At 34.7% G+C, this 23,444-nt stretch overlaps 1 protein-coding gene across 1 annotated transcript in view; it reads left to right on the top strand.

Annotated features, from left to right (window-relative positions):
* The window catches only part of LOC132543241 (protein disulfide-isomerase TMX3-like), a 198,173-nt gene that overhangs the window by 172,444 nt on the left and 2,285 nt on the right, over positions 1-23,444 (top strand). The window contains exons 10-13 of the mRNA XM_060206724.1: positions 3,917-3,970; positions 8,674-8,866; positions 16,086-16,154; positions 16,971-17,148. Of these exons, the coding sequence (XP_060062707.1) occupies positions 3,917-3,970; positions 8,674-8,866; positions 16,086-16,154; positions 16,971-17,148 (494 nt within the window). The remainder of the gene's footprint in view (positions 1-3,916; positions 3,971-8,673; positions 8,867-16,085; positions 16,155-16,970; positions 17,149-23,444) is intronic.

Here is a 23,444-nt window from a genome sequence, read left to right on the forward strand (position 1 = left end):
CCGTCCGTCCGTCCATCGAGCCGTCCGGCCATCCATCCACAATTGCATACCGCTTATTAGCTCAAAAACTACATCAGCGGTCATCACCATTTTCACTGGGAATGTTGGGCCTATGGACCTACACAACCCATTCTTGAGATAACTTTCCACTCATCCCAACCACACATTTCCAACTTTATAATAAGGCTGTGGGGTATCGCCCGTGTTTGCAGAGCTATTTTTACTAGATTCATCCAGTTTGAGTTTGAAAAGAATTTTTATCCTTTTGGGGATTTCCTTTCTTGCCATCAAAATAACATAGACACTTTTAAACGAAACTTTCAGCCAAAAAAGTTGTTATACTCCATCAAAAGCAGAGATCAGCAGGTCACCCTGTCCTTTTGTTACAGTAATAGACAACTTATCAAGACATGAGGTCAAGGGTCATTTTTTCATTAGAAAAATCCCAATTGGTGTATGAAAGGGATCCTATTTGATAATCATGGAAATAGTATACGTTTACATTGTACAACACTGTCTCATTCACATGCATGTAATCTCCAATCTTCTTTGTATGTTAGAACAGGTTTGAGTGAAACTGTGTTGCATACCATTAGAAATGTTTTAAATGATTCATTTCAGTCCTGAAGAATGTGTCTGTGTAAACTTTACTTCAGAATTTCCGAATATCTGTCTGTGTGTTCGCCATGTGTTCACACTCATTGTAACAAGATTCCTGTGAAATCCATTAGCATGCAATATTACATGAAACAGTTACAGGAACACTATCAACAAATTCTTACATCACCATGGCCTAATATTAATAAGATTTCAAACAGACTAATTCTTACATTACCTTGGCCGAGTAAACATAAGATTTCAAACACACAAATTCTTACATTACCTTGGCCTAATATTAATAAGATTTCAAACACACAAATTCGTACATTACCTTGGCCTAAAGATGATAAGTAACAAAGAGAAATTCTCTTCATGAAGTACGATCAATTGATACAGCATTTGACTTGTTAAAAGTTACAAAATATCAAAAGTCACTATATATTGGTTCAATGCTCAGTGATGGTTCTTGTCATTGGTAGTACGTTTTGGAAGTAATCACTGATGGTTCTTAATGGTTTTGGGAATGATCAATGATGGCTCCTTGTAATCATTGTAAACTGGTTTTTAAGTGATCATTGATAGTTCTTGTCACCAATAATTGATGGTTCATACAAAACTAGGATATGTCAAATAGGCCTTAAAGAAATCTTTGAAATTCATTTAAAGAGTAAAAATTGTTCCAAAGTTACGATCAGTCTCTAATACACAGTTTAGCCATTTCACTAACATCCTCAGAAAAAATCAAAAAATTTCTTAACAAGATTTGAATCTTTTTATAGTTGTTTTAATAAATGTTTTCAATATGAAGGCTTAAATTTGTATAATTTTGTTTTCACAGACTAAACAAATGCTCTCACACACAAACACACCCACACATTTTTTTCAAAGTTATTATGTGACATACATTATGGATGTAAAAACCTGTTTATAAAGATCAGTAATATTTATTTACAACATCACATGCTTACTGATAAAATACTCAACAGTTAGAAGTCAACATTCTGTTAATAGCTTTTATTAAGAAATTTTTTTTTTTTTTTTTTTTACGATGTAACTTGTTGATGCATCACTGTCTCTGGACCACACAGGGATATATAACCGAACAACAAGAATGTTGACGTCTTCATTCTAAATTTGTAGAAATACCTTATGTAAGATTTTAATATATGGTTGGTTTTAGGTGTTTCATGACAGGAAATGATTGAAATGTATATAAGCTCTCTTGTAATATTTTCAATACTTCTAGGCTTACTCTGTCAGTTCTAGCCGAACATATAACTCCATAATGTGAAACATTATTACTATACACTGACTTTTTCTTAACATGTATATCATCTATGTATTTATATAGGAAATGCTGCAATATGACCTGAATTCTTTTTATCAATAATTCAAAAAAGTTTGCAGGTTTTGTTAAATGAAATATTGAAAAAAATGCACTTAAGTTTCAAAAAGGAAGTTAAAAATTAAACTTCATTATGATCTCATTACATTAAAGTTCTCCAGTTGCTGAAATATTGCACAAGTTTTGTTTATCGTTCTTTGATCTAGAGGTTTAATGACGAAATCGTATATATACTTATCACTGCCTCTGTGATTGGATTGTAATTGGGCAGAGTGACTCTCTCGCAGTCTGGTAAGCGCCAGGTTCCATTTTTATCAAATTTACCAGACAAGTGAAACATTTTAGATATTTAAATGCTTAAAAATGATGCAATCAGATTTAAACAATTTCTATATCTGGATGATAAGAGGTCTCTGTGTCTCAACACTCATATATTGCATATTAAAAACTATTTGAAAATCTTCAAAATAAAAAAAGAAAAGAAAATTAGAGATTATGTGGGATCTTTTTGGATGGTATGGTGCAACCATGTAGAAAGAGATATCAAATTTTTCTCTTTGATTTGACCCTTTGTGAGGACAATGTTAATGTCCTGTGTTTTAAATTACCTTCAAAGATACTTTTGGAATATCTTAAGGAAACTTTTTCTGATAAAAACACAAATTGCTATACAATATACGCTATTATGCAGCAAATAAAAGGTAGTGTTCGAATGACCTTTTAATTAACAAATTGTATCACAACAGGAAAAAATCTGCCAGCTTGATGTTCACCACAGTTAAATCCTTATGTCTAGTCTTTATTTAATCTACAACATTCAACCGTACAAAAGGAGCCAATGGAAAAATTTCAGATATGTCAAAAAAGGTTTTTTTTTAATTGGATAAATAGATACATGTTAAGATGGTGGTTTTTTATTTAATTGTCAATACAGAAACAAAACCGATAGAAATGGTCATCACTGAAAATCAGACTTTTTTTATCAGGTTTATCTACACTAGTGACTTCATTTTGATTGGAGTTGTTTGAAAAATCAAGTTTGAGAATAGCCTTGAATGAGTTTATGTTTATGAGTTGGAAGGTCAAGGTCACTATTGTTGTTTATAAAAAATCACTGACAAATTTAGTGTCAATGCTTATAGTAACTTTACTTCTTTATTGACTTCAGTTGTGATTTTTTTTTTTTACACCAGGGGCATGGTGAGAGTGGTTTGTGTATCATGGTTCAAAGGTCAAGGTCACTTTACTTTCAATATAGAAAGCACAGACATGGAGAATTCATTTCTGAGGCGTTTTCTAGTTTATAATATTATCTACAAATTAATTAGCTGAATATAACAAGAAAACAGCCCAGATATAAATTAAATTTGTTAAATTGTGATAATGCCATGTATCATAGTCTGCTTGAAAACCACAAGATGTATAACAGTAGATTTGGCCTAAAGCTAAATCTGTCAGGTTTTATACAACAGACAGATAAAATTAAGTTGTTTACATCTTCTGCTGTTTATTAATCCCTTGTAAGTGCCACTAGCAACATAATGTCATGCAGATTCAGCATTTTGGTGTATCCTGAAGTTCTGGATACACTGAACAGTTTTATCTGGCTTGCATGCATTATTAAAATGCTCTATACTTGAGTTTGTTCTCACAACCACATTGTGTATTTCTGAAACAATCTTATTTTGATAAATGATTTCATTACGAATACCCAAATCTATATAGTGCCTCTAAGTAACTGAAAACACTCTTTGAAGTGCTTTTCAGGTTCAAAGGTCAAAGGTCAAGGTATGTTTCTATAAAAAGGAACATTGATTTTCATATAACATGAAGAATTTTTTTCACCAAATGAATAAAGGCTGTTCTTTAAGTCCTGAAAGGAAACTTAGATTTTGCGTAAAAAGAAATGATTTTTAATGGTTATCTGTGCCTTTTGAATTCTTTCACAATTACTTGTTTTGTTTGTTTCAGAATCAAAGACATGTTGAAGTTATTGGCTACACAACACAAGGACAGATTTCACAGGTAAGACAGTATTCACAGTAACATCAGTTCCATGGATAGGAGGAAGTAAAAGAAAATCAGATTTTGCAGGCAACACCCTTGAGATTTTTAGGAAACCAAAATCTACAGGTAGAACAGATTCCACTGTTAGAACAGATTCCACAGGTAAGAAAGATTCCACAGTAAGGACAGATTCCACAGGTAGGACAGATTCCACAAGTAGGACAGATTGGTCTGGTAGGACAGATTGGTCTGGTAGGACAGATTCCACAGGTAGGACAGATTCCACAGGTAAGAAAGATTCCACAGTAAGGACAGATTCCACAGGTAGGACAGATTGGTCTGGTAGGACAGATTCCACAAGTAGGACAGATTCCACTGGTAGGACAGATTGGTCTGGTAGGACAGATTGGTCTGGTAGGACAGATTCCACAAGTAGGACAGATCCCACTGGTAGTACAGATTCTAAAGATAAGACAGATTCTGCTGGTAGGACAGATTCTAAAGATAAGACAGATTCCACAAGTAGGACAGATTCTAAAGATAAGACAGATTCCACAGGTAGGACAGATTGGTCCGGTAGGACAGATTCTAGAGGTTACACAGATTCCACAGCTAACACAGATTTAACATAAAAAACCCAAATACAAGGATACCAGATTCCATAGCTTGCCCACAGCACACAGGTAAACCAGCATTCACAAGTCATTTGGACAATTGGACAGACAGATTTAGTAGGTCAGAATGATACAGTGCATGGGACAGACAGGTCGGAAATTACAGAGTCCATTCGACAGACAGATTTATCAACATAGAATGACAGTCAATTGGACGGACAGATTTATCAACATAGAATGACAGTCAATTGGACGGACAGATTTAGCGGTTAAGAATGAGTCCATTGGACAGACAGATTTATCGACATAGAATGACAGTCAATTGGACGGACAGATTTATCAACATAGAATGACAGTCAATTGGACGGACAGATTTAGCGGTTAAGAATGAGTCCATTCGACAGACAGATTTCGCAATCAAAATGAAACTAGATTCCAGGATAAGAAAAATAGATATGATATATAACTGGTGTCTGGAAATCAAAGATAAATGATAAAAGAGATTTCAAGGACTTCTGTTACATCACAAAAAAGTAAACTTCATAACAGAAACATAACAAAATGCTGCATTTGCAAAACCAAACATTTTAGTCATCAAAAAAAAAAAAAAAAAAATAAAACTCGATAAAAGCTTTTTATCGTGAAAATTCTTTCTGTTAACAGCACCGATTTTTAATCAGCCGTATCATTTTATGGATGTGTGACAGAGCAGAACAAGTGTTTGGCGAAACTGTTAGAACAGTATCAAAGCTGTATTGAGGTACTATCTAATCGGAAACATCCTTAAAATCTCCTAAAATTCTCATCTATCACACCATTACACAGCAGTAAACATGCTTCCACATTTTTATAAAACTGCAGATTGAAATTCTCCTTAGAGATTGATTGTTGTAGATTGGCGGTCCGTAAGTTTGATATTCAGATGACTTAATTTTGATACACCCCCAGGTTTATTTATAAAATTTTTAGTTTATTTATAAAATCTTTCGATGATGTTTCTGATATCAAAATATTCTCCCTCCACAAAGGTCAAGGACACCGATGAGGTCAAGGTCAATTGTCTTCATTCCTTGTGTCAGCATTAATATTTTTGTTTTTTCTTCAGTATAAAAGTAACACGCAGATTCCTTCTTTGTTTGTTGGTTCATGAAAAGTAAATGAAAAATTTCAAGATGTTAAATATTCATATTGCATTTAATATTATACTACTTGTTTTGTTTGTTGTAAAAAGTGAAATATATTTATTTGATTAAATTTTTTTTTAATTTACACAGTTATAATTTCTGAAGCCTCTCATTGTCAGAAAAATCTTGATTTTTTCTTTGAATATTGATGTTAAATTTTTTATTTTTTGTCTGATGATAAAATGTATGTTAATAAAAATATACATTCTAACGAAAATGACATCGGATGATTTGGTCACACCTATACAGCTGTTCATTGTATAACTTGCAAAATGGCGCAGTAGGTAGAATGACTGTTGGCCAATATCTGAGGGGCATTGGTCAGAGATCCTTACTTCTGGCAATTTGTGTTTCTCAGGAAGCTAAAAAAACTTATCAGTCTCTGCTGTCATAGTTGTGTCCTTGGGCAAGACTCTTTATTGTTCTTGATGACATGTGATGGACCTCCGGTATGTTGTTCAGTGAGGTTACATATACAGACACCATTTACTGTAATGTCCTGGAGAACCTGCCTCAAAATGACCCTGGTTGATCATGGCAATGAACCCAGCGAACAAAAGTATTCTTTACAAACAGTGTTCCTGCCTACGGTGTTTAATTATTGCTGTGAGAAAGAAAAAAAATCAAAATAGGAGACGTAATCTAGTTAAATATTTGTATTGAAGAGTTCCCACGGATCTGGATTCGGTTTTTCCAGTGTTTATCCCTTCGAAAACATTCAGGTAGATTTAGATTTTAGTATGTATTAGTAACCTTTGCTGAACAATGTACTTAAACAGGTCAATTTTTTCTTTCAGTCAGTAATCACTTTTTTCAGACTTGGTATGTTTATGCTCCTTGAAGGGAGAGCACATCATTGCCGTTTGTCCATTTGTCTGTCCGTTTGACCGTCCTGCCGTCCTTCATAATATTTGCTGGAGCATATCACAAAAACTATAAGATGTATCAACATGAAACTTCATAGGTAGATAGATCTCGATAAGGAGAAGTGCAGTGTACAAGAACCATAACTCTCTTATGCATAATTTAGGGGTTATTGAAACTTGGTGAATACATTGATCATATTAAGAGAATGTGCCGTATACCAAATTCAGGGCCTGCAACTTCTTAACTGCAAAATTATTGTTCTTTGATTGATTTTTGTGTGCCATAAAGTCATTTTCATTGAACAGTCATCAGCTTCTCTGATACTCTTCCTTGACTTCAGGTTGATATGTTATTAGACAATATTTGGAGCACGGTATGAAATTCTTCTTTTGGAATCTAAAATATCAAGATAAAGTGTCTGATAGACAGGACTATAAAACGTAAAAATGGGTACTAAAATCGCCATCTTGTTTATCATAGTTTTGATCAATCTTAAGTGGTTGGGGTATACTTATATGATTATATCCCCTTAACAGGGTAGAAAGGAGAAGAATACAATGGCCAATTCAGGAGAGGACTAATTTCTGGCACATCCTTCTGTGTTCAGCTTCATTGGATCTTTATCTTCCCATTGCCAATTTGCTTTCCTCTTATACAAGGTTTTAAATGTTGATTGTAGTTAACAATAAAGGGAAACTCAATCCTCCATTTCTCTGCAGGGGAAGATAAGAAACTAGATTTTGATGGAGTGATCTCCCTTGGCGTTTGATGAAAGTCTGATAAGTTGCTTGACATCTTTTTTCTTCTGGGGTTTAGCTGGGAAGGTATAGGCGGTTTTATTTCACATTAAAGGGGTTTTTTTTGTGGTGTTAGACTGAACACAAATACGATAAAATTTTAAATGTTTCTAGATGAAGAATATTGATGGATTGCCATCAGTTGTATGTTAATTTGGGTTTGTTTAGTGATAATCCTCGTGAAGAAAAGTTGTGCTAAATTTAGCTGTCAGAAACTATTCAACAATGGTCTGGTGTTTTAAAATGCATTACAGTATTAGTTAAAATGTCTGATAACTCTTCTGATTGCCTCCATGTCAACGAAATTTTAATTAAAACTAGGAAAAGTTTTAAGATATTAAACCCCCCCAGCTTCTAAACAGACTGGAATCTGATCAGGTGTAGAACTTGATGATTTAGCATAGTGTAAACATGAACCATATCTGTTCAGTTTTCAAAGAGATGACAAGCTGTATTTAACACTGTGTATACAAGCCACACTTCCTTTAACACTAACGAAGGGGACTGAGGATTTTATGTTCGTCATCCTCTGAATTCTGTCTGTCATTTCAATTTTCTTTGTATTCTCTTTGTCATTCTATCTATAATGTTCCCCTTTTATACTATATCATAGATATCTTACAAAAATGTGACAGCTGTTAATGTCACATTCTACATATTATTACATTTTCCCCTGACAATTGGAACATGAAATTAAGCAGTTTTCACTTATTATCACATTTCCCCCTGATAATTGGAACATGATATTAAGCAGTTTTCACTTATTATCACATTCTCCATTGACAATTGGAACATGATAGTAAGTAGTTTTCACTTATTATCACATTTCCCCCTGACAAATGGAACATGATATTAAGCAGTTTTCACTTATTATCACATTTTCCCCTGACAATTGGAACATGATATCAAGCAGTTTTCACTGTATCACTATTTGACATATAACTTTTGTCATAACAGGAGTACTACTTCTTTACATGTGATTAAATCAGAGATAAAATTGAAGTAAATTGTTGATACTATCTTCATCAGACAAAATATCAGCCCTGTAATAAGCCCACCTATATCTATTGCTGTTAGGCAATGTTAGCAAAAAATGTTAATTTGTTGTCCTGTTATAGAAGCGCACACGTTAATTTCACCTGTTACTAAAACAATCTATGTGTATATAACTTCAACAAATATACATTATACATATTCATTAACACGGGTCACTCGTTACATAAGCTGATGATAACATATGAATGTCTTTAATGTTACAGGGGATTCCAATTCCTGTGGATGTCTGACATTGAGACTGTTAACAGTATTGCCATGTCCTTTATGAAGGGTCCAGTGTTGATGATGCTGAATCCTACCACTCATTACTACTACATTCCTTCAACTCCCGTAGCGGAGATCACTGTACAGGAACTCATGCAGTACCTGGAGGATGTCCGCGACGAAAAAGTTCCTGTAAGTCAAGGTCACATTGTTGTGTGAAGTTTAAACTTTTGTCAGTGTTTCTTTACTGTGTCAAGGTCATTGAAATTCCTGGGGAGAAAGGGGTAGTGCTCCTGTGGGGAGAGAGGGGTCGTGCTGCTTCAAGGAGAGGGGTAGTGCTCCTGTGGGGAGAGAGGGGTAGTGCTGCTGCGGGGAGAGGGGTAGTGCTCCTGTGGGGAGAGAGGGGTAGTGCTGCTGTGGGGAGAGGGGTAGTGCTCGTGGGGAGAGAAGGGTAATGCTCCTGGGGAGAGAAGGGTAGTGCTCGTGGGGAGAGGGGTATTGCTCCTGGGGAGAAAAGGGTAGTGCTCCTGGGGAGAGAAGGGTAGTGCTCATGGGGAGAGAAGGGTAATGCTCCTGGGGGGAGAGAAGGGTAGTGCTCGTGGGGAGAGAAGGGTAATGCTCCTGGGGAGAGAAGGGTAGTGCTCCTGGGGAGAGAAGGGTAGTGCTCCTGGGGAGAGAAGGGTAGTGCTCCTGCGGGGAGAGGGGTAGTGCTCGTGGGGAGAGAAGGGTAATGCTCCTGGGGAGAGTAGGGTAGTGCTCGTGGGGAGAGAAGGGTAATGCTCCTGGGGAGAAAAGGGTAGTGCTCCTGGGGAGAAAAGGGTAGTGCTCCTGGGAAGAGAAGGGTAGTGCTCCTGCGGGGAGAGGGGTATTGCTCCTGGGGAGAAAAGGGTAGTGCTCGTGGGGAGAGAAGGGTAATGCTTCTGGGGAGAGAAGGGTAGTGCTCCTGCGGGGAGAGGGGTAGTGCTCCTGGGGAGAGAAGGGTAGTGCTCGTGGGGAGAGAAGGGTAATGCTCGTGGAGGAAGAGGAGTAGTGCTCCTGCGGGGAGAGGGGTACTGCTCCCTGGTGATAAGGAGTAGTGCTTCTTGGGAGAGAGTGGTGATGCCAAATAAGGAAAAAAGATGTTTACTTTGAAAATGTTTTTCTATCTGTTTGGAAAACCAATCTTGATTAAAACAAAACAAGATGATTGATACAGGCCCTTTATACCTCTTGTCAATACGAGCATATAATACACACTTTTTTAAAGAAATTTTTTTGTTTTTTCAAAATTGTGATGAGCACTTTACACAAGAATGTCGCTCATGAAATACTAAGAATGTTGTTTATTTTATATCGTGATGTCATAGAAAAGTAGTAAACATAAACAATTGCCAATGGCAGATAGCCCAATGCCTACATATATTTTGTTACAAAACTTCTGTTGTATATCATGCTATTTAAAATTTCATTGTTTGTTAGATAAAAAAATCCATATATTGTTTAATGATATTACATTTGCACAAGATAAATTTCTGTTAGCATGTTTTTTCTCTTCATTTGGATTCTCCCTCAGTGGGTATCTTTACTGTACTGGGTTTGTTTCATTTCTGCCAAGTAAGTGATTAGTTCATAAATGTGACCTGGTTCTGTGATATCCCCCATGTTTGTTTCTATCACACTTTAAGGTGGATGTTCCAATATGGTTGATTTTAATCCAAAGTAAACGTGATACACATTCCATCTGAGATCTATAGGTTGTACAATGTATGTAGGATGGAATGTAGTGGAGTGACAGATAGAACCACAAATTTTAATGATGTGGCATTGACAGATAGAACCACAAATTTTAATGATGTGGCATTGACAAATAGAACCACAAATTTTAAAAAACAAAGCATTGACAGACAAAACCACAAATTAAAAAAAAACCAAAGCATTGACAGACAGAACCACAAGTTTTAATGATGTGACATAACTTGTATATCTCTTGGTTTTCTGTTCTTCTTTTGTAAATATAGAAATATGACAACAATATATATTTGGTGCTTACATATGTAGGAAAATAAGCTTGGAAATTTGTATTGGGGAAGGGAAGACATGAATTTCAGTATATTTTACATTTTGCTTTAAAATTACCATGCTAATAAAACAGGACTGGGGAGACATATTTTTCATTGTGATTATTTTTTCTTGGAGTTATGTCCCTTATGTTGATATCCTTATATAAAGTTGTGAATGTAAATGGTTTTAAATTAAGCTTTTACCTTATCTGGTCCAAATGACCAGTGAGATTGAGCCATGCCAAGATGTCTACGTTCCGTCTATCCATCCATCCTTGCTACAGTGTCTGGTGTCAATCATAGCTTTTTCAGGATGAACAAAACATCACTAACATGAAGTATCACTGACAGATGTACTAACATTACACTGACAGATGTACTAACATGGAGTATCACTGACAGATGTACTAACATGGAGTATCACTGACAGATGTACTAACATGGGGAATCACTGACAGATGTACTAACATGGAGTATCACTGACAGATGTACTAACATGGAGTATCACTGACAGATGTACTAACATGGAGTATCAATGACAGATGTACTAACATGGAGTATCACTGACAGATGTACTAACATTACACTGACAGATGTACTAACATGGAGTATCACAGACAGATGTACTAACATGGAGTATCACTGACAGATGTACTAACATGGTGTATCACTGACAGATGTACTAACATGGAGTATCAATGACAGATGTACTAACATTACACTGACAGATGTACTAACATGGAGTATCACTGACAGATGTACTAACATGGAGTATCAATGACAGATGTACTAACATGGAGTATCAATGACAGATGTACTAACATTACACTGACAGATGTACTAACATGGAGTATCACTGACAGATGTACTAACATGGAGTATCAATGACAGATGTACTAACATTACACTGACAGATGTACTAACATGGAGTATCACTGACAGATGTACTAACATGGAGTATCAATGACAGATGTACTAACATTACACTGACAGATGTACTAACATTACACTGACAGATGTACTAACATGGAGTATCAATGACAGATGTACTAACATGGAGTATCACTGACAGATGTACTAACATGGAGTATCAATGACAGATGTACTAACATGGAGTATCAATGACAGATGTACTAACATTACACTGACAGATGTACTAACATGGAGTATCAATGACAGATGTACTAACATGGAGTATCAATGACAGATGTACTAACATTACACTGACAGATGTACTAACATGGAGTATCAATGACAGATGTACTAACATTACACTGACAGATGTACTAACATGGAGTATCAATGACAGATGTACTAACATTACACTGACAGATGTACTAACATGGAGTATCAATGACAGATGTACTAACATTACACTGACAGATGTACTAACATGGAGTATCAATGACAGATGTACTAACATGGAGTATCAATGACAGATGTACTAACATTACACTGACAGATGTACTAACATGGAGTATCAATGACAGATGTACTAACATTACACTGACAGATGTACTAACATGGAGTATCAATGACAGATGTACTAACATGGAGTATCACTGACAGATGTACTAACATGGAGTATCACTGACAGATGTACTAACATGGAGTATCACAGACAGATGTACTAACATGGAGTATCACTGACAGATGTACTAACATGGAGTATCAATGACAGATGTACTAACATTACACTGACAGATGTACTAACATGGAGTATCACTGACAGATGTACTAACATGGAGTATCACTGACAGATGTACTAACATGGAGTATCACTGACAGATGTACTAACATGGAGTATCACAGACAGATGTACTAACATGGAGTATCACTGACAGATGTACTAACATGAAGTATCAATGACAGATGTACTAAAATGGAGTATCAATGACAGAAGTACTAACATTACACCTACAGATGTACTAACATGGAGTATCACTGACAGATGTACTAACATGGAGTATCAATGACAGATGTACTAACATTACACTGACAGATGTACTAACATGGAGTATCAATGACAGATGTACTAACATTACACTGACAGATGTACTAACATGGAGTATCAATGACAGATGTACTAACATTACACTGACAGATGTACTAACATGGAATATCACTGACAGATGTACTAACATTACACTGACAGATGTACTAACATGGAATATCACTGACAGATGTACTAACATTACACTGACAGATGTACTAACATTACACTGACAGATGTACTAACATGGAGTATCACTGACAGATGTACTAACATTACACTGACAGATGTACTAACATGGAGTATCAATGACAGATGTACTAACATTACACTGACAGATGTACTAACATTACACTGACAGATGTACTAACATTACACTGACAGATGTACTAACATTACACTGACAGATGTACTAACATTACACTGACAGATGTACTAACATTACACTGACAGATGTACTAACATTACTCTGACAGATGTACTAACATTACACTGACAGATGAACTACATCAGCCTTCAAGTAAACCAGATCTAACATTGATAGATGTTTGACTGTATGTGATGATATAGGTTGGGTTTCATATCTGACTACCAGGTGTTGCCTTGATTTCCAAATTTCCTGGTAGAAATACTGGGTCCCTTATTCTAGAATGTCAGTAGACCATCCCAGAGCAGGAAGTTCTGCTGTATCAGGTGTTTACATACCTAAGTCTGCCATAAATCTATTACTGGTCAACCACAACACATAACTAGTTATCTAAATTCCATCCTAAAAATTGTAAACAACTCTATGTCTTTGTCTGTCAACACAAATTAAGTTGCATGATTCCTTATGTCAGTTAAGTGGAACTAAGAAGTTTTATAGTGAATTTTAGAAAATGTTGATTAAGGAAGGGTAAAAATAAGGGTAGCTGTTATAAATTTGATTTAAAACAAAACATTGAATACGTACAGATTAAGTTTTATATCTTGTAGAAAATTTCCAATGCTTTATATGAATTACATGATATGGCGTCATATTTTTTCATTTATTTGAAAAAAAATTTTTTTCATATATTGGAAAATTTTTTTTTTTCATTTTTAAAGTGTAGTAGGTTAAATTCTGCAGCAAATTATATCACGAAAAATACTAGATGTTTTCACTAACTGTAAAAGTACGGTAATTACGATGTTCATCAAGAAATATAAATGCCATTCTTTACTTGCTATTGTGAGAGTGCAATTTGCAATATGATATACATCACGTATGCATTTAATCTGAAATGTATCATGCAGTGTATAATATATTTAAAATATGTGTGTTTATTAACATATGTGATGTAAAGTTCAGTTAATTACTTTCAGATGGGCTAGAAAAAAAAAAAAACGTCATATTTGGTAATGTGATTGGTTAATTTTCTAACATGAACCAGATAGAGTTACCTTCGTATCAAAATTTTGTAGTGGAAATCAAAATTCCTTTAAAAAGGTGTCTATTTGCTCTACTGCCATATGTTATGTAATGTTATATGCAATTTACAACTTAAAATCTGATGCATTCCGCATAGAGTACGATTGCATCCACATGTGTCGATTCTTTTATACAATGACCTCTAACACACTTTTGCTGTTTAATTTCATTTTTAGAGCATGTTGCATCAAGCAGTTTCATAAAAGTGGAGTTATAACTATATCTTAGGTTTTCTGTCTCAGTATCTCAAACATTAAACACTTTTTGTGTAACGAGTTCCTCCCTGATAGTCTGCTTGTGTAGAAATAATGGATAATAATCCCATAAATGTGTGGTTTTACTTATTTTCTTTGAATTAATTGAACATCCCTTAGCCTTCTTCAGATTTCAGATATACATATCTTGATTGTTTACAGCCATTTCAAAACGCAGAAAAAAAATTTATTTAGAATAGATTGGGAATTTGGTTGTATCAGAACTTTCCCAGCTGTCAGATAAAACTGACAATGTGTTTAATTGGTCTGTACTTTAACTGTTTTACTTATACTGATTAAATATCCCCATGTTCTCAGTTCAGGCATCATACAGTATTCATGTTTTCTGTTGTATATAGCCATTTTGAAATACTGAAAACAAAATATTGTAATAGATAAAGAATTGTTAAATAAAATTGAGGATTTATTAGTCTTTTCTTCAGCTCTCTATTTCACTTACTTAGATAGAATTAAGTACGTACCACTTTAGAAAGACTGCAAAATTTTATTTAGATGCTGCTGACAAAATATCTGCGAATAATACCCTGGTATATGGTAATACAGAGATGGCAAATATATTTTCTTCTTATATTTGTAGACAAAATTACATTGAAATAAATAAAACTGATAATTTTTAGCTCATCTAACCTGAAGAAAAACCATGGTTCATCCATCATCCGTCGTTTGTCAACTTTTAATATATATTGCAACTAATCATGAATGACTAAGCAGATTTTAATCAAATTTGGTCTGAAGCATCCTTGGGGAATGAGTAACCAATTTTGTGTAAAAAATCTAACCCCTAAGTAGATTTAGCTAATTTTCATATCATTGCTTTGCATCATCATAAACAGCAACAATTCATTTGGATCTTTGTTTCATTGAACCAGTTGTGATCCCCACTGAATAACTATACATTGCTGAGCATCAGGAGATAGATACAATCATAACTGATGATTTGTCCTGGGGTCTGGTCCCACCCCAGGACAGATTATATCTTTAAAGCCAGGTGATTACCATCCAAGAACTTAATAGCATCGCTGGACATCAAGAGATTAACAACTGAGATTAGCAACTGATCTCTGTCACCACCCCTAAGGAATTTAAAGCTGTATTTGTGGGATGAGGCTCATCAGGGGAAATATTTTCTTCTAAAGAAATGAAAATTTTTGCATCATTGACTTAAATATCCAATTGAGCGATACAGGCCCTCTAGGCCTCTTGTCAACATATCTTCTTCCTACTAAATTTTGCTGATTATTACATTTCACGGAAAAATAATCTATCAATACATATTTTTAATTTTCATTTAATGGATTTAGAAATGAAATATTGAATTTTAAAATGCAGACAATGAAAAAAAATATATATAGTTTCTGACTAACAGGCTAACAAGTGGTTGATTTCTGGTATTTAAAATGTACTTGTATATATTTTAATCTTAATGATGATACAAATATAGTGTTATCTTGCTGAAAATTGTTTGTTTAAAAAGACCTTTTGTGCAATGGATTTATAGCCCTTGAGGTCAGTTGTAACAAAAGGCCAACAGAAAGTTATCAATTTCAATGAGATATAAAGGTGGTGAGGGGAGGGGGATGTTTCTAAATATATACATATATATATATATATATATATATATATATTTGTATTGTTGTTTTATATTTCTTTGTAGGCTCTTGGAGGAACAGGTTTTTTCCAAAGACTGAAGAGAATCTTCTACGACCTTATTGTTATGGTGGTGGTAAGTCCTTAATTTCTCATATTTGTCATCATTTTTGTGTCAGCAAAAGGTTTCCTATAAGTCAGATTCAGGCCCCTTTAAAGGTAAGATGTTAAGCTGCTCCTAACATAATGTTGGCTTGCTATTGGTTTATTACTAGATAGTGTCCCTGGATAATGATAAAATTCAAGAACTGTATATCTTTGAATTATCGTAACCTGAAGCTGAGAAAATTTTCAAATCCTAAAACTTTTCTTTTTAAATTGTGCGCTTGATCAGCTGACCTCTCCAAAAACATCAATGTCCATTAAACACAAAGACTGAGGAACTATCATTAGGACAGAGAAAGCATCTCTAAGTTTGACCATTTTACCTTAAAACTGACCACCAAAAACTGACCACCAAACACTAAGATTGACCTGTGACCCAACCTTTAAACTGACCACCAAACACTAAGATTGAACACCAAATTCTAAAACTGACCACCGGACCTCAGTACTGACCACTTACTGTGAAATCAATAATTTTTGGGGGGATTTTTGTTGATTTCATGGGCACTGTTAAACCATGAATGTACGTCTTTGATTCATGTGTTAATGAACTGTTAGGATCCTCTTCTTTCTTTACACAACTTTTAATTAGTATAAATGTATTATTAAGGTATATTTATCCACAAAATCAACTGTCCACAAAAAATATTTTTTAAAAAGCCACAAAAATTTAGCTCCACAAAAAATATATAATTTTACAGTATCATATAGATTGACCATTCTATTTATGGAAACACCTCCTATAACTCTTAAATCAGTGTCTCGTATTTGCTGAATTTGATACTAGGGAGTCTGGCAGTCCTCGCGATGGCTATTCCTTCTGATGTTTGGCCTCCCTACCACTGTGATTAGTGTCGTCTGCTACAGCCTGTGCTGTATGGACACAGTAGATGATTTACCAGAGAGTGACGACGAGAACTCCGACGAAGAACATGAAGTACTACCTCATGCTCAACAAGAATCTGGTACGTATTCTTGATGTCAGCTCATACCATCCATCAAAAGATTTAATCCTGAAACTATTTAGCATGAATCTGTAGTCAAAATTAGACTAAAGATGTCCTATACAAATTCTACAGTCATTAGTCACAAATCCTGATATGAAACTGTAGACTTTCTGTTTAAACTATGCTATACTCTTGCAGAGATTCTCTGACTTTTTAATTTCCCTACAGGACTGTCATTTTATAAACTCAATTCAAACCCACCTCCTCTCCTGACTGGCATTTGATTCTTCTTTCACCATTCCTCTTATCTGTAGAGGCAAAGCAGTGGCATGTAACCCATCATCAAACATCAGCTTTCAGTCTTGAAATGACTTTTTAATAAAAATTGAGGCTTAAGCTCATGATGATTGGCAAGCAGAATGCTGCGAAAAAGGACTATGTTTGTCCTATGGAATGACCTTGACCTACTTTTAAGTTTGCAGGATTCAAATGTTAGCAGGTCTTTGAATAGCTTGAAAGTAAATATAAACCTGTACTTATGACGTTTGAACAACATTGTACTTAGATAATTCCGGTTTTCAAATTTCTCCAAATGATTTGCTTTAATTCTAGATTAAAATAGAGATATTATTTAAACTTCTTCTGTCCAGTAAACAAGGCAATCCTTGGTTAAGATAGAGACAAAGGGTACAATTATGATAACTGGTGAATATTGAGTATGGATAAGCTCAACCGACTTGCATTTTTTGGCAGGGTCAAATACATCTGTTAACAATATTTAGTGAATCATAGAGAGAATGGTATAATATGGCTAATACATTTTAGATCCAAAATTTGGATCACTTTTACTGGTGGCTTGGGTAAACATAGTTAGGAATTTTTCAACATGATGTCAATCAAAGCAGTATGCAAAAAGGTTTTCCAATGAAAAAATCTCTGAAAATCTAGAGCTCCTTGGAGTGAAACAACATACACCTGTCCCATTCCAAAGAAATGTTCAAGATTTATTGTATCAAAAAGAGTACAAATATAAAAAATGGGAATTATAGTAAAAAATTATTGTCAAAATGTAAAAAGGAAAAAAATAAGGAAATATCTGGGCAAGTTTTTTTTTAAATGTTTCAAAAAAATAAAGGGCAATAACCTTTCAGATATCATTAAGATAAACACTGTTTTACATAATGGTTATTAAACCTATAAAAAATTAAGAAATTTTTGAAAACTGATGAAGGTGATCTTACAATACTAAAATATACAAATGTTAAAATGACAAAAAAAATCAAAGGGCGATAACTCCTTTAAAATTTGTTGAATTTTAAATGCCATATTTATAAAGTTTTAAAAAAATGGTTGGAAACTGAAAGAGAGATCTGGACAAAACCACAATGAATTTCACAAAAATGAGATGAACATTGTGTAAATGACATAGGCCGTGAATATGGTCTATTTTGGCCTGTATTTAAAGACAGATATAATTTTATTGATATTTTCAAGATGAATGTATATTTTAAACCAGCGTTTGTTTTCCTTTAAATGAACCTTAAGCTCTCTACTTCTTCTACCTTGACTTGTAAATCATCAAAACATGATTTATCTCCAAATATATTGACCTTGAATAACAACATTGTTTGGCTTCTCTGGAATATCTGAATGGTAGTGCGTGACGGTGAAATCCATCATTCAAACTGGTTTCCTCGAGATGATTTAATCAAGGGTTCTTGACAGGCCTTTCAGTTCAGATTTCTTTAAAATCAGTTTGTAGCCTGAAAAGTTATTTATTTGCAACCTATAGCTGTACATTGTTTTCTGAATTCATATCCTGCAATAGGAATGAAGCTCTCTCATCTTTAAAGAAATACCAAGAGAAACATGTTGCAGGCATTTCTTTTGAAATGTGTTAGCCATAAATCTACAATGACTACACACTGACAAATGTACCAGACCCGAGAAACTGTCAGAAATATCCTTGTGGATGGCCTTGGTTTTTTTTTTAGTGTTTGTCTGAGTGTCGGAACAAAACAGTTGCCTCAATTCAAATAATCAAGTGCAGAACAACTTGCAGACAAATCCAACATATTGTTGGCATTATATTTTCTGTCATACGCATATTAATTGGAGAACCACGAAAACAAAATTCCAGAAATGCAAAGGAACACAGAAGGGGTTGGACATATTGTTACGAAGCCACATACATTTCAACAGAATAGAAGTTTTTATAACACAACCTGTAGATGATTAAGGTGTGAAGTTTCAAAAACTACAGTCACCTTCATCTTATAGCACAACCTGTAGACGATTAAGGTGTGACGTTTCGATAACTACATGGTCACCTGCATGAGATAAATTGCGGAGCATTAGCAATGACGTAGATAGTCTACAGTGTGACAAGGAATCGACAAACTTGTTTGGCTGTTCTATAATCCTTTGTGCACTAAGGTTGAAGGAGATAGTAAACAGATTGTAGACCAAAAAATAAACACAACATGGTAACAAAGTACTGTAATCAATTACGCTATGCTTTGCTGAACACTCTGTCATAGATGAGTGAGTCTCTGGCCCCAACCATTCTAGTTTAGTTCTGACCTGCTGCGGCGTATATTCCGAACTTCATTGTATGCGTACATTTCTAAAGGTAAGTTTTTAAACTATGGTATGATTGTAACCCCGGTAAAATACTAGCCGAAATATACTACTCGGCGAGAGAGAACTTCTCTTTAGCTCGATTGGTTGAGCGTCAGACTAGTAAGCCAGGGGTCCCAGGTTCGATTCCTAGCGGAGGCATTGAGATGAAAAATGACCTCTGTTACATAATGGTAAATAATCTTCACAGATTTTATTAAAAGGCATTGAAGGATGAATGGATAACAAGTTTGACTGGTTGTGTACAGTAATGCTATGCACTATGCACATGTGAAAGTACCCCAAACACATGAAAAACAGGGCATTTGGTTTGTGTTCGAAGAATTACCAGCGATCATTGCTTGTAAGGTATATGAAATCATATGATCACATTCTGGGAAAGAAAACAGAAATGTTACACAGCAAGGTTTATTTTGAGGCAAAGACCAGATTCACATTGTATTTGGTGAATTTAAGAGTGACTTTGTGAAAGAAAGCTCTGCAGGCAGCGGTACTGAAAATGAAAGTAAAAACCAGAGAAAACAAATGGTATACAATTCTATGAGTTTTTTTGGGGTTTTTGTTTTGTTTTGTGACTTTAAACACTTCAGTTATAATTATACTACTACCCCCAGTAATTCTTTTAACTTCCTCTAATTGTAAATCTGAAGATTGTTAAAAACCTTCAACTGCAAAAGAGGATAGGAATGCTGTGATATTCCGTAAACAGTTTAAATAATTACTGATAAAGTGAATGCACTGTTCATCCTAGAGGACTGAACTGCATCTACAAATATGAAATTTGTTTTTAGCTTCATAAGGAAACCTGATCCTAAACTACTGATTTCAAGAGGAAAAAATGGCTATTTTTGACGAATCGGGACTCTTGACGCTTGAAACATATAGAGAACAAAGCAATGTAAGAACTTGGATGACTCTGATGTAGATCAACAATCAAGATGGCAGAAACAGGCTGGAATATACCTTTGGAGATTTTAACAAACAACAATTAATAACTGGAAAATAAGGATTAATCTGACGTTATAGAGCTTGTTAACAACATAGAAAGGTTTAATATGTTTTCATTGTAACGGCAAAGGATGCTAGTACGTGGCAAACACGGTGATATAAATTGGTTTTGACATCTCTTTTATTGGTATTGCTATTAATAGCTGCTGCTACATTTTAGCTGAAGTGAAATTTGTTTAAATGCTCAAATGACTTCTTCCTATGAAATGAAAAGCCTAGAATCATGATAAGAAATACATTGAATTTGAACCTTTTCCAAGCTATCAAAGCATGGTTCATTTTATTAATGGGCTCATGTGACCTGGTTCCTTTAACCAATCAGGAAAAGTTAAATTGTATACCTCTCTGCAGTTCTGCACAAAATAGAATACAACAATGGACAGTAATGATAAAGAAGAACAGATTATTCAAGTGTTCAATGTATTGAGAAAAATTGCCAATTAAATAAAAGTTTTAATGATAAAAAAACAAAAAACTGTGAAGAAATGTTTAGATGATTTCAGTGTATAAACCTTATGATAACAAATCATGAAGGCACGGTTTTATTCAGATGATATAAAACTATTATAGTTAATGTTTCAGTACGTTCAGTACTTTGATTTTGAGTAAAATGTTTAACAGACAAAATTCTCTCTCATCATAGCTGTCAGTACTGTCAGATTAAAATCTTCGTTCATTACACATTTACCATCAAAACTTTAATCGGTGAAACCTTGTCTATTTTATGCCTTTGTCATTTTATAATATAAGTATCTTTGTTTGTTCTGCGTCTGTTCCCCATTGCTTGGCATCTCATAACACAATCAATGTTGGAAACCTCTCAAAAGGTTTGGTTAAAGTTCTACACCCTGTCGTATTAAGGTTATCATCAGTCAAGGTTTAAGGGTCAAAGGTCACGTTTGACAACTTTTGCAAAGGCATCAATCAATAACATGGATCCTTGTATGCATGTGAGCAGGGTCATTCAGTTTACTTTGAAGTTAGAGTTCTTTTGGTGGTTCAAAGGACTGATATATATTTGTTAATACACGTAATCTGTCTTTCACTAAGCAGTTTCTACAAACTGACGTTCAGTATATCATTCATGTCTGCTTTCTGTAGTGCACAAATACAGCTAAATCTCTACACACTGTTGTAAATCAAGACTAAAAGCTCCTAGTACTTTCCATCCACCAGAAAGCCTTCGTTAATACATGCCCATCCTTAATTAATTACACACCTTTGGGGTTTGGGACTAAAAGGTGAGAAATTCCCGCCCTCACCTGTAACATAAATATTTTCACCTTTCATCACAGATGTCTCTGTTACAGTATACAGAATTCATGCAGCAGCTACTTTTAACAAAGCAAAAATGCAGTTGTTAGGTCATCTGGCCCGAAGGGTCAAGATGACCTATAACCATCGTGTTCCTCCGTCGTCGTGCATTGCTTACTGCATTGTTTATAAAATTTTTCTTTAAAATCCTACTTCTTTAATAGGTGGATGGATTTCAACCAAATTTGATCTGATGCATCATTGGGTGAGAGTTATCATTTCATAAATTCATAATTTTGATTCGACCCCTAAGGGTCGAGCTATAGTGCCCCAAAGAGGGAGATGCTGAAATTAGTTTAAAAACCTACTCCTCCTTTCTACCTAGATGGATTTTAACAAGCTTCCACCTGTTATCAGTTAGGGTAGGCAATTATTTCCTAGATGTTGATTTGGCCCCTAGGGACTTAGGGGGCAGGGCCCCAAAAAGGGAAATTAGACAATATTTTACTTCAAAACACAATTCTTTCTTAATGCTTGAGAAGATTTTAACCAAATTTGGTTTGAAACATTATTGAAGGTGGCTTAAGATTTTTTTAAATTCAAATATTTTGCTCCAAAATGCTACTCCTTCTTAATGTGTGGGTAGATTTAAACCAAATTAGGCCTGAAACATGATCAAGAATTGGCAGTGATATCAATTTTATTTTTTTGGTCCAAAATCCAACATAACTCATCTAGAACAAATATTCTGTGCTGTTTCTCTCTAAGTTTCATTCTTATTAATGAGAAAAATATTTGGAGTTTGATCAAAAACTTCAACATGGTAACTACAGTAGCCTTTTGTGATATGATTATGCAACTGTTTTTCATGAACAGAACCTACTATTTATGAGTTTCTGATACTTTCAAGGAATGTTCAGAATTTGAATTCATCTGATTTGTCAGACCACCATCAGCGAGTTCTGTGGTTTGTCCATCCATTCGTCGATTGCCAGATAACTGTTAAGGGCCACAGCTCTCTAGTTTATAATAAAAGTGCATGTATTTTTCATTTCATTGTTAAACTAATATATTTTATCTCCCATTTGAATTATGAGAGACCCATGACACTGTTTCATCTGCTAATAAAATATGATTTTTACCACAGCTTACTAGCTGTTAAACTCCTAGATATAAGTTGTTGAATCTAGAAAGATACAGGACTTTGTTACCGGTACCTTTGGGGAAGGGGATATTGTGTGACCCAAAGCTATCCTTCCTGTTGTATCTTGTCCTGTCACTCAACATCCATGCAGGCACATTGCATTCCATTTTGCATTGTTACCATATCTGAGAACACCGCAACAGATTCAATCAGAAATTACCTCCATGGTATCCTGACATCATGTTCTACACCTGATCAGATTCTGGTT

Source organism: Ylistrum balloti, unplaced genomic scaffold (genome assembly GCF_031769215.1).
Source record: "Ylistrum balloti isolate Yb309-2 unplaced genomic scaffold, AGI_CSIRO_Ybal_v1 Utg369746, whole genome shotgun sequence".
NCBI classification, from domain to species: Eukaryota; Metazoa; Mollusca; class Bivalvia; order Pectinida; family Pectinidae; genus Ylistrum; species Ylistrum balloti.